At 40.2% G+C, this 12,056-nt stretch overlaps 1 protein-coding gene and 1 non-coding gene across 2 annotated transcripts; both read left to right on the top strand.

Annotated features, from left to right (window-relative positions):
- The first annotated feature begins 263 nt into the window (after positions 1-263).
- IntS4 (integrator complex subunit 4) lies at positions 264-3,508 on the top strand. Its single transcript, XM_073976739.1, has 2 exons — positions 264-2,438; positions 2,496-3,508. The coding sequence occupies exons 1-2, from the start codon at positions 477-479 to the stop codon at positions 3,393-3,395; spliced, it is 2,862 nt and encodes a 953-aa protein (XP_073832840.1). The 5' UTR covers positions 264-476; the 3' UTR covers positions 3,396-3,508.
- Positions 3,509-4,802: 1,294 nt separating this feature from the next.
- Positions 4,803-4,874, top strand: TRNAT-CGU (transfer RNA threonine (anticodon CGU)). The gene has a single exon. It is a non-coding gene; the product is annotated as a tRNA-Thr (tRNA).
- The last annotated feature ends 7,182 nt before the right edge of the window (positions 4,875-12,056 follow it).

Here is a 12,056-nt window from a genome sequence, read left to right on the forward strand (position 1 = left end):
AAATCTAGGGCACGGGAACAACTTTTTTTAATTTAAAAATTTTCTCTTATCAGCTGGCCATTAACAAAGAAATTTTTGGAACTTCAAAGGTCCATATCTCGGGAAGTATGGACTTCCGCAACAAATGTTATATTTATTTGTGAACAGGGTGGCGAGATCTACCTGTGATAAAAATTTCATTTCGATCCGAGCATAGTTGGCCAGCTCATTTCATGCCAAAACCACATTTGATTTCTAAATCCCTACCTATCAACAGGCGCGTTATCATTTCAAAGTGAATGCCTACTATTTCAAGAAGAAGGGCTTATTCTTCTTTAATTTCACTTTGGTTTGCATTCTAAACACCGTGATTTTTGCTTTACTCCATACATTATTTTTTTCTGTTGATTGTGAAATTGGCAGTGAACATTTTGTCAATAAAATTTACGAATAAATAAACGACTTTTAGCACATTTAGGCCTTAGACTTGTTCCACAATGGCCAGCGTAACGATGGCTACCAAAAGACCATTATCGGTCACGGACACTGTTGTAGAAGTGGGCACACAGCCACCACACAAGAAAATACGCATACAAACTACAAAGGCGGGTGCCACAAGTGGAAAACTGCAACAGGCTCTCAATATTCTAGAAACAATATCGCCTCAAAACAGCAAGGAACTGTTAGATGTGCTCGTTAAAATAGCCGATGAATTGGTGCTGACCGATTGTCAATTGCCAGAAATTCATGAAGCTGTGAGTAAACTTATTGAACTCTTTCGTCAGGAACGTGATGGTGACACAACGATACGTGTTATGATATTGGGTCTATTGGCTGACTTGTCTGAAGTGCGTATCTCGGAAGTGGTAAATGCCCTGATTGATGAAATTATTGGAGTGCTAAAATATGAAAAATCCCAGAAAGTCATAGCCCAGGGATTGAGTAGTTTACACAAAATTGGTTTAAATAATTTGAAAATTTTGCCCACAATGCATTTGACCAAGATTGCACATTTCGCCCAACAACAATTGTCATCGGAGTCACATCATACCCAAAAGAATGCCTTGATGGTGTTGTCGTCATTTGTGGCTTTAAATGATGCCAAGAAGGGTGTCATTGACACCATTGGTCACTATGCTGATTCACAAGATTCGGGTGTGAGGGCCCAAAGTTTGCGGTCAATTTTATGTTTGGGCGATCGGGGTGCTGTGCTGTCACCTTCACTATATCAAAGGGCTGTGGATGCCATGCAAGATGATTATGAATGTGTCAGAGAACAGGCTTTGCAGTTGGTTTTGAAATTGGGCATTACTCATCCGGAACACATGATAGTGTGCGGCACCACAGAAGATGATGAAGAAATGCGTCTCATAGATGCGGCGTTTAGTAAGGTGTGTGGAGCACTTTGTGATTTGTCAATACAAATAAGGGTACAGGCTGCCCAACATTTGGGTGAAATGACAATGGTGGGACCGGAATTTTTGCATCAAACATTGGACAAGAAATTGATGAGTAATTTGAGACGTAAGAAAACGGCCCACGAAAGGGGAGCCCAACTGGTGGCTTCTGGTGAATGGTCCTCGGGTAAACGTTGGGCTGATGACGCACCGCAAGAACATTTGGATGCCAAAACCATTTCGCTGATAGCCAGTGGGGCATGTGGTGCCTTGGTCCATGGTTTGGAAGATGAATTTATGGAAGTGCGTATAGCCACAGTGGATTCTATGTGTAAACTGGCTTTGAAACATCCCGACTTTGCTGTAACATGTTTGGATTTTTTGGTTGATATGTTCAATGATGAAATCGAGGAGGTACGTCTTAAGGCCATTTATAGTTTGACAGCCATAGCACGCCACATTGTGTTGCGAGAAGATCAGTTGGAAATTATGTTGTCCTCGTTGGAAGATTTCTCGGTAGAGGTGAGAGAGGGACTGCATCTTATGTTGGGTGCCTGTCGTGTCTCCACCCAGGCTTGTTTGCTGATGGTGGTGCAGAAGTTGTTGGATGTTTTGGCTAAATATCCTCAGGATAAATTGTCCGCCTTTGGATGTATGCGTAAAGTGGGTCAAAAGCATCCTCATTTGTGTATGGCAGTCACCTCACATTTGCTGCAGGATCATCCTTTCTTTGATAGTGCCGAAAGAGATGTTGAAGATCCCTCGTATTTGTGTATTTTGATTCTACTATTCAATGCTGCTGCAAGTTTGGTGCCGATTATAAGTCTGTTTCCAGATGTCACATTGAAACATTATGCTTATTTGAGAGATGCCATGCCGAGTCTGGTACCAGCGTTGCCCATAGAGGGAGCTTCCACCAAGAAACCCATGGATGATTTGGGTAGTTCCAATAATTCGCGGGAGTATTTGGAGACCATGTTGGCGCATATCAATGATATTTTTACAATACCAACACAGGAGCGTAGGGTTCCACTACTCAAGACGGCCCAGGACAATTTAAAGGTGAGTTTTTGAAAATAGCAGGGGAGGAAAACATTTTTAATTGTTCATTTTTTCCAGCGTTTGGGTGAAATTGATCCTGAAATGTTGGGTACCGCCAACTTCTTGGAAACCTTTTTGGCAGCCCAAATACAAATTGAGCAACTGCAGTCATGTACTACCTCCCAACACAGTCGGGCACCTCTGAAGGAGTCATTAGCGCAATTGGTGCGGAATTGCCTCAAGTTACAACACATTTTCTCCGGCCTTACCTATAGTGACATGCTTTTGGTTAAACAAATATGCTTGCGGGCATCCGCCTTACATTTGGTGCTTGTGGTCAGAGATCGCTCACAGAGTGCCTTGGGTCCATGTCAAATGCTGCTACAAACCGCTTCGGATATCAGTAACTTTCTGGATGAAAAGCAAGAGTTTCAACCGGATGCCTTGACAACAGATCTCCTCAATCAATTGGCCAGTATTGTCGACCCCAAACCGGGTAAGGTATTTCGTGAAATCTTACCCCTCGTACAAAAACCGTCCATGGTGCGTATGCCACCGCCCAATGTGAATATTAAAATGTGTGAAGCGAACATTTTGGAACCATGTCCACAAATGTCACAAGATAATGTCATAAAGGTAACAGCCGGTCTCATTGCGGCCCTACCATTTGTGGCGGAAATTGATAATCTCCAAGAGTCGCAAAAGAATGACATGCGCATCAAAATCAAATATCCCGATCAACATTTGCATACTGTGGTTCCTAAGCTGTCGGATTTCAAAAAGATCATGACCGAACAAGGGGCCCATGAGACGAATGTTAAGCTGCGAACAACCATATTGTTATCACATTCAGTATGGACCGAAGCATCATCTGTGGAAATAATGTTATGTTTGGCCGTTAGGCCAGGCACTGATTTGGAGCTATGTAAATCAGCAAAGATTTTATTCGCCCCAAAGCCTGTACGGCGTGGTATTTAAGTAGTTTAAGGTTAAGATTAGTTGATTAGTTATACCAAGTAGGGTAGGTGTATGAGTGTTAACAAGTATTCAGTTTTTACCAATGTAATAAATAAAAGACGAAGAAAAGAAAATGAAAAGCATAATAATATTGGATTAACTCAATTCAATTCAAGGTAAGAAAATAGTTTTCAGATTGACCACCATTTTTAGTTCTTGGTAGTCCATTGATATTCTCCAAGCACACAAATTTCCAGGTGACTAGTTATTAAAAGCTATCACGGCACCATGGCACAATTACCCAGGTAGTGACATCGTAAAATTTTGAATATGTTATGTCAAAACTTTCTTTATGTTATTGGGAATTACAATAAAAATAATTTTTTTATCTCTTGTGCCAGACATTGAAAATAAAACATGAAAATTTTTGAACTTTTAGGAGAGAGAGGAGGTGAAAGAGCTCCCTTTCTCCCTTCTTACCCATAAACTCAAATCATTTTCATGCAAATTTTCATAGTCTGGCACAAGACTATAAAGGGATTTGACTTTCATATTCGATCAGCTGGTGTGATACCACTACCTAGTCGTAAACGATTTTCATATAAATTTTGTGTACGGGAACGCAAAATGCGTAAAAGTGGTAAAAATTGTAAAATCTTTTCAGTTCTGGAACAGAACTAATACTACTTCTTAAGTATAGTACACATTGACAAGCAAAACTGACAGTCATCGAGGTCTATTTCGTGAATATGAAAGCCTAACTGTAAACTCTAAATTATGACATATATAATGTATTTCAAACATTTTTAGATAAATAAAATATGTTATTTGCCGGAAAATTGTCCTAAAAGTACGTTGACTGTCAGTTTTCGAAGCGTTTTGATAGCGAACGAATGACAAAGTCGGCCTACCAACCAATCAGAAGACGGCAACCATGCTATTTTTTTACACACTCAAATTTATCGTGTAAAAAGTTCTTAAAGAGATCGTCATTGTTTAAAGAGAACTGAACGTTTTACAACTCTTGTGTACGGGAACGGTTTTTCTAGTAAAACGTGTAAAAGTGATAAACATTTTAAAATCTTTTTAGTTTTGGAACAAAGTTTTTACTGTAAATGATACATTTCGCACAATGTGAACCCACCTTAACATCATATGTTACATGACATGTGTATTCATTCACAAAAACACCACCGCCAATCTACTGAGCTGCGTTTTGTTTTGATTTCATTAAATTGTTGTTGTTTCTTTTTGTTTTTGCAAAATAAAAGAAACCAAATTAAAATTGCTGCTTATAATTATAAAAATTTATTAATTATTATGTTGAAAATAATTGCAAAATGAACGGTATTAATTTAAAGCAGTTGTACAGTTAAATGTGTGCTGCCCACATATTTATGTGCGTACTTTGACAAAAGGTGTGTTGTGGCCCTTTTAGCTCAGTGGTAGAGCACTGGTCTCGTAAACCAGGGGTCGTGAGTTCAAACCTCACAGAGGGCAGGAATGATTTTTTTTTGTAAATTATTTATTTTTTTAATCTACATACATATATTCCTTTTTATTTGTTGTTGTTTTAATAGGACAAAGGTCATTTATTTGTCAACGTTTTATTTAATTGAATTAATTGAGCTATCACGACCTAAGGAGTTTGTATTGGAAAAGTTATGTCTAGTGGAGTTCACACATATCCACAACCAACATGCTACAATCGTTTCGCCGCTGGTTAATTCAGCTCATCAGGTACATATATCAGATGTGGTGCAAGACAGAGGCTGAGTTTGAAAACTTGTAGTTATACTAAACTTATTGCAAATTTGCAGTTGTGAAGTATTGTTGTCAACATACATACATACATACATATGTATGTCAAATAACTTGAGATAATGCTTTTTAACATGGAATAGGTGCATGTCTAAACCAAATTTAAGCGTTATGAAAAATAACTAAACTATTATACAAACCCAAGATATATTTTCTCATACGCTATTTAAATTATTTTGGTGTTGGGTGGTCGTTTAAGCCTCCTTTGCTCCTTAACGCACCAAAATAATGTTCTAATAAATCTTGGTTTAAACGATATGTTAAAAGGTAGGTAAAACCAAAATGTTTTTGGAGGTATTCATAAAGCATTGAAAGAGCGTTATTGCTCATGATAATTCCTTATTGAAATCTGCACATGGACTTCATGACAGGAATCAAGGGCTCTGAAACAGCTTTTGTCATTTATTTAAGGTTTCCGTTTGTTTTTCATATGCTATACCATATCGACACCTCCAAATAATAGTATGCTAAGTCTGAAAAGTGAGTTTTGCAGGAGAAGCTCTCAAAGTTTACAGTTTTCTTTGACCTTCACTACTATTCTGAGTAAACATTTATTTATAACTTCTGTTCGGATTGACCGATCATTACCAAAATTTGAGAGAATTTAAGTTAAAGGACGTTAACTGTAAAAATGTAAAGAACTTGAAAACATGCTAAGTCGACTTAGCATACTATTATTTGGAGGCGTCGATATGCTTTCTAATGAAGAAAAATAATATGGACATACATTGTACATATTTGGTATTTTTGGTTTTGAGAATAATATAACATATACTACTTTTTCAGTGTAGTTGTTGTTGTTGTAACCCCTACAGGAATGATTGTATCGAGAAAAGAAAGAGAAAAGAAAAGGAGAAAAAAATGTGAAATTAATAGATGGGCATTTAGGCATCCAATCCCAGTCCCAAGAAGCGAGCCGCTTCGACTGGGTGAGTCCAAAGAGACTCAGGTGTCAGATCTGTCGGTTGTGCAGGACATGCGAAGATGTGCCGAGTTGTATGAGGAGATTGGCCACATTTTGGGCATGTATCGGTTATCTCAGGATTCAGGAGGCAGAGATAACTGTTTAGGTACCTAGAGATACCGGATCTGAGCTGAGATAAGGTCGATCTGGTCTCCCTAGGTAGAACCCTATCTTCCTCGCTAACAGGGGGTGGTCTCCCACCGAGCACAACACAGCTCGTGTATGAGGAGATTTGGTCATCCACGGCTCTGGTATGTACCAGCTTAAGGGCGTTTTGTATGTCATCATCTGTTGGGCTTTGGGGGATTGGGGGGATGTTTGGCAGTTCTTTTCGAAAGTCATACCTGATGGGTACGCGTCTTTCGGAGGAAGGTCTAGAGCAGCTCTCGTGGTTGGGGTGATCTTGCATCATGCATTTGATCACATGTTGTTGTGTCAAGAGGGTGCAATGAGTTTTCATTGGGAGAAGTTTCGTTTCATGTTGCAGGTGCTGCTCTGGGGCCTTAGAGTGACACCCAGTGGCGATACGTAAAGCCTTGTTTTGTACCATTTGGAGGTTCTTCCACTGTGTGTCACTAATGGCCGGTGACCATAGTGGGGCGGCATAGTCAAGGAGGGGGCGGCCTATTGCCTTATAGGTGTTCAGGATGGTTTCCTTGTCTTTGCCCCAGGTGCTGCCAGAGAGAGCTTTAAGGATTTTATTCCTTTTCCCTACATTCCCAGCCACCATCTCGGCATGTTTGCAAAAGAGGAATAGGTTGTCAAAGGTTACACCCAATATCTTGGGGTTCTTTATCGTTGGGATGATTTGTCCGCGGATGTTGATGTTGAGTACCTTGTTAACCTCTTTTGTCCATGATGTTAAGATGGTGACTGAGGACTTTGGGGCTGATAACTGAAGGTTTCGGTCTTCAAGAAAATCCTTGAGAATGGGGAGGTAGTTGTTTATGTGGTCTTCTATTACAGGGATGTCCCGTCCAGTGGACATGATGGTGCAGTCGTCCGCGTATGAAATTAGTTGGACGTTTTTGGGGGGGTTTTGCACTTTGGAGATATTGTAATTAAAGAGCAGTGGGAATAGTACGCCCCCTTGGGGTACTCCCTGCTTGGTCTTTCTGGGTTTCGATTTATGGCCACGAAACTCAACGTATGACTGTCTGCCAGCCATGTAGTTAACCAGCCATATCTTGAGGTAGTTGGGAAGAGTAGTTTCCATTATGTCCCCCAGGAGTATGACATGGTTAACCGTGTCGAAGGCCATGGAAAGGTCCAAGGCAACTAGAATAGTTCTGTGGTGGGGTCTCTTACTATTTAATCCTTCATTTATCTTAGCCGTGACTTCACTGAGGGCTGTAATGGTGCTCCTTCCAGCTCTGAAGCCGTGTTGATGTTCGGCGAGGTGGAAGTGTTCAGTGAAGCGTGGTAAGATGATGGATTCTAGTATCTTGACAACTGGCGATAGCAGGGTGATTGGGCGATAAGAGTTGCCTATGTGGGCTGGTTTGCCAGGTTTTAGAACAGGGATTATTTTACCGACTTTCCACATGTCTGGGATCACGAAGGTTCTGAGGCATACGTTAAATGTTTGGGCCAGGAAGTTTGCGCCATGTACTCCAATGTGTTTCAGCATCTTCGTAGCCAGACCATCCGGACCAATTGCTGTGGAGCTCTTGGCGGCTTTAATGCTTGTAAGCACATTATCCGTTGTGATGGTGGCTGGATCCTCAGTTGTCCTAAGGACACGGGATGTTCGGCGTATTCGTCTGTTGTTTCGGTTCGGGTTTGGCGGATGTTCTATGAATTGTCTGCAGAAGGCCGCTGATGTCCTAGTTGGGGTTTTGGGGACATTGTCTCCGAACGTTATTTTTATGCTGTCTGTGCGTCGGGGGTTAGACAGGCTTTTAATGGTGTTCCAGAGTCTTTTTGTGTTAGGGTCAGACTCCTCTAGGTGTTTGTGCCATATCTCCTTTTTGTGCTTAGCTACCAATTTGGTTATTTCTTTATTTAAAGCTTGAATTCTGGCATCAGATGGATCATCCTTCCTAATGGCGTCCCTCTGGTCTGCAAGCTTCGCGGCTTCAGTCGGGAAATTTGGTCTGATCTTTTTGATCCGTCCGGTAGGGATACACCTTTTGCTTGCTTTAAGCAAGGTGTTCCTGAAGAATTTTTCACCTGCCGGGGCAGAAGTTGGTGGGGGGGCCTGCAGGAATTCTTCCTCAGTTAGTCTATTGAACAGGTCCCAGTCGGCCTTATTGAAGTTGGTGAAAGTCCTTTCTGCAGATAAGGAGGATGTGTCATCCAAACTGATCCTTATAGTGATGGGCAGGTGATCGGAGTTGAGGGCGATGTCCACGTGCCAGGAGGAAATTGCCATTAGGTTTGCGCTGACTAATGTGACGTCAGGGGAGCTGCGGCATGAGGCAGTGATGCGGGTAGGATGCTCTTCGTTTATGGAGCAGAAGTTGGAGTCATCTATTTGGTCTGCTATGTGATTCCCTCTGGCGTCGCAGCCTAGTTCCGAGTGCCAACTGTCGTGGTGCGCGTTAATGTCCCCCAGAAGGATCGTATTGTCGTCTAGAATATAAGGGCTAATTGATGGTTTGTAGCCGGTAGGACAAACTGAATCTGGTGGTATGTACGTATTTAGGACATTAATCTCGGTTTGGCCAGGGGATATGGTTATACCATGAATTTCCATATGAGGGTCTGAGGAGGCTACAGGGAGCGGTCTGTACGGTAGGGTGTCATGGATAATGAAGGCTAGTCCACCGCCAGTGTCTCTGTCTCTATCTAGTCTGATGATGGAGTTGAGGAGGATCTGGTTAGATTATTTCTACTAGATAATTTGGTCTCCTGTATGGCTGCCAGTGGGATACCCTTCCTATCCATGAAGTCCGTGATTTCTGTTATTTTCCTGCTCAGACCGTTGCAATTCCATTGCAGAATATTTATGCTCTTGGGGCTATTTGTATCCCTGCTAGAGGGGTTAGCAATTGCTGAATGGGTTGTTGATACTAGTTGAGAGGGAGGGGTGTGAGGTTGTGCCTGTTGCATTCTACGGCAGCACGGGCCTACAAAATCGGGGGAGTGTTGGGCAGAGTTCCTCAGGCCTGAGCATCTGAGATGTGTCTCAGCATTTCACAGGGAGCATTTAATTGGGCGGGCAGCCCTGTTAAATTCTCTTTTACACATCCTGCAATGTGGTCTGTCGTTGTTGGCTATGTGAGTGGTGGAATTATTATTATTTTGGGGGGTTAATTGTGGGCATGCATTTTGGATTTGGGTGGCGATTGTTAGGGGAGGTGAAGATGTTTGTGGTTGTGTAGGTGTTAATTGGTCAGAGGTGTTAGGTGGTGCAAGGGTCATAGGGGTGCTGTGGGAGGTTGGGGGGAGGTGTTGTTGATGATGACATAGAGGCCTGGTTGGTACATGGTGTAGTTGAAGGTATTAATGTTCGAGTTAAGAACATCGAACCAATCATTCACAAGTTGAATAAACTCAGCCGTAATATGTGCTTTATACACCTCCAAACCATGAGCATCACATCGTAGTATTGCGTTCGCTGTACTATGGGAAAACAGTTGAGCAGCCAATTTTCCTTTTGTCTTCCTATGTATTGAAATGTAAACAAATTATGAATTAAAATTACAAAAAATGTGAAAATTTCACTCATTTCTGTAGGAATGACTAGTGAAAAAGTCAAAAGTATTAGTTGGTTTAGCCGACAGAAAAATATACCCCCTCAGCCTACGTCAGTGAAGAAAAAGGTCGAATATCTATTAAGTTTTCATTTAACCCCACAACTGTGCGTAATTTTGTAAGTGAAGGAATATTTTGGCGTGATAACAAAGGGAAAAAAGTTTTGCCTAAAGTCAGACATTTTAATTAAGTATAAGGGCTTAACTAAAGCTGGGTACATTTTGTCAGTTTTGAATTACAGCTTTGTTGTTGCTTGCTAGTGTGGCCGGTCATTTTTGTCATTCATCATGCAACCACGAAATGTTTTGTGGTTGGTGGACGGTTTGACAGTTATCGATAATTGCGAAATATCGACATTCAAAACTGACAATGTGTACTGCACTTAAGTAATGGCGGACATAAAATTTTACAACAAAAATATTTTTCGCAAGAAATCCTACCAGAAATATTAGCAAAAAAAATCAAATGCGGGGAAATTGTCCCACCTATTTAGGTTACTTCTAGATTAAACTATACGTTGGTGCATTTAGGTTTAAATTCATACCCCTATTATTATAAGTCTACTTTTGTTGTAGTTTGGATTTTCCGAAGAGATTTATAACGTTCCGGTTAACTTAAAAGTGATCATTAAAGTTCAAATTTGGCAATTAATGCCAAATTTTAAAAAGTAAAAATTTTATTTTTTATTTATTTTGCTTTCTTAAATCCATCCAATAGTAAAAGAGGACATATAATAATGGCCCATAATCTGTTTAGTTTCTTTATTTAAAAGTATTGTTAATAGGTTGAGCGTATATGTTTCTTAGACAAACCTGGTCCATTTACTGTTAAATGTTCATTTTTGACTTTGTGAGCTATTGAAAGATCACTAGAAGACGTATGCTTCAACAAATCAGCGATGGTTTTAGTGGTTACCGTTTCATTTTTGTAATAGGCGTGGAACATCTGCAAACGTGAAAGTCTTCGCTTCCTCGTGAACAGGACTTTGGAACCATGGTTTACCTAAGGAATAGACATATTGTTACGAATGTAACTGATAGGTTTATGTTAGTTTAGTTTAATTTCTGTTAATTTAAAAATTTGAATTATAACGTAAAGTTTGTATTACGCAGTTACTTTATTTAAGCAACAACAACTACCATGTAGAACTCTCTTCATCATTCTAGTCGTTACATTACCTTTTATTAATGTGCTTTTGTTTATTTTGCCATAATCATGTAATTATCGTTTAGTTCCTACTTCTTGTATTTCGTGTATTTGTTTGTTGTTGTAATTACGTCATTACTGCGCTTGTCTCCTTGTATGTATGTGAGTATGGTTGTTTGCTTAGTGCGAATGTGCGTCTGTGTGTTCGCTGCACAGATTCGAGATGTTGCCAGATTTTGTGGATAATTCTAGACCAAGGAGATTTTGGGTATAAATAGCGGTAGGACCGGCTACATTGAGTTAGTTGTGTTTTAAGCGTTGAACTGAACAGATCGGTAAAAGAATATCTGCGTGCTAACTGGGGACAAGCTGCGTGCTTAGTAATTAAAGTCGCTTTCGAATAAGTGTAATAAAGTAAATAAAGCATTGTAGAAACGTAATCTAAAACGAACCCTGTTTTATTTGGTACAAATCGTACGAGGGAATAAAACAACGTCTACACGGAGATTAGTTGAACCTAATTCCGTAAATATATGTAGTATTCATAACTGAAATAAAAGTTACAAATATATACAGTATATCCAGCATCATGGGTTTCCTTAATTATTTTAAATGAAGTATCCTTGCCCATTGGGAGGTCCAAATAAAAAAAAAATAATGACTGTTTCCATGAGGTACGAAGTCCAAGAGCCATTACTACCTGGGCCTATTTTGCAGGCTTCCTCACGAGGTCTAATGCGGCGTCGTACTCATATGTTTCCCGTATTTTCATTTCGTCCAAACACAATATACATACATACCTTATCTTCATTGAAGAGATCATTGTTATGTCTCATGGCTATGGATGGAAAAATAAATCCTTCCCCTATTTCAACTTTGCGTGCCCAGTAATTTAATGCTTGGTTTAATTTACGAAATCCACTCGATTTCAACTGTCAAATCCATAGGTTAAACGTCAAATGAAATCCAGATGAGATTTCAATGAGCTATTAGCATAATGTTGAAATACTTGGAAGAGGATAGCCTATGTTATAAGCTATGCTGTGTGGAGG

The sequence above is a fragment of the Musca autumnalis genome, unplaced genomic scaffold, assembly GCF_047663935.1.
Source record: "Musca autumnalis isolate F117 unplaced genomic scaffold, ASM4766393v1 scaffold_3, whole genome shotgun sequence".
NCBI lineage: Eukaryota > Metazoa > Arthropoda > Insecta > Diptera > Muscidae > Musca > Musca autumnalis.

Bases quoted from the DNA above. Each gene is read 5' to 3' on its own strand.
- IntS4 (XM_073976739.1), top strand. From the start codon at position 477: ATGGCCAGCGTAACGATGGCTACCAAAAGACCATTATCGGTCACGGAC. The intron at 2,439-2,495 runs GTGAGTTTTTGA...CATTTTTTCCAG, and splicing joins CGGCCCAGGACAATTTAAAG to CGTTTGGGTGAAATTGATCC.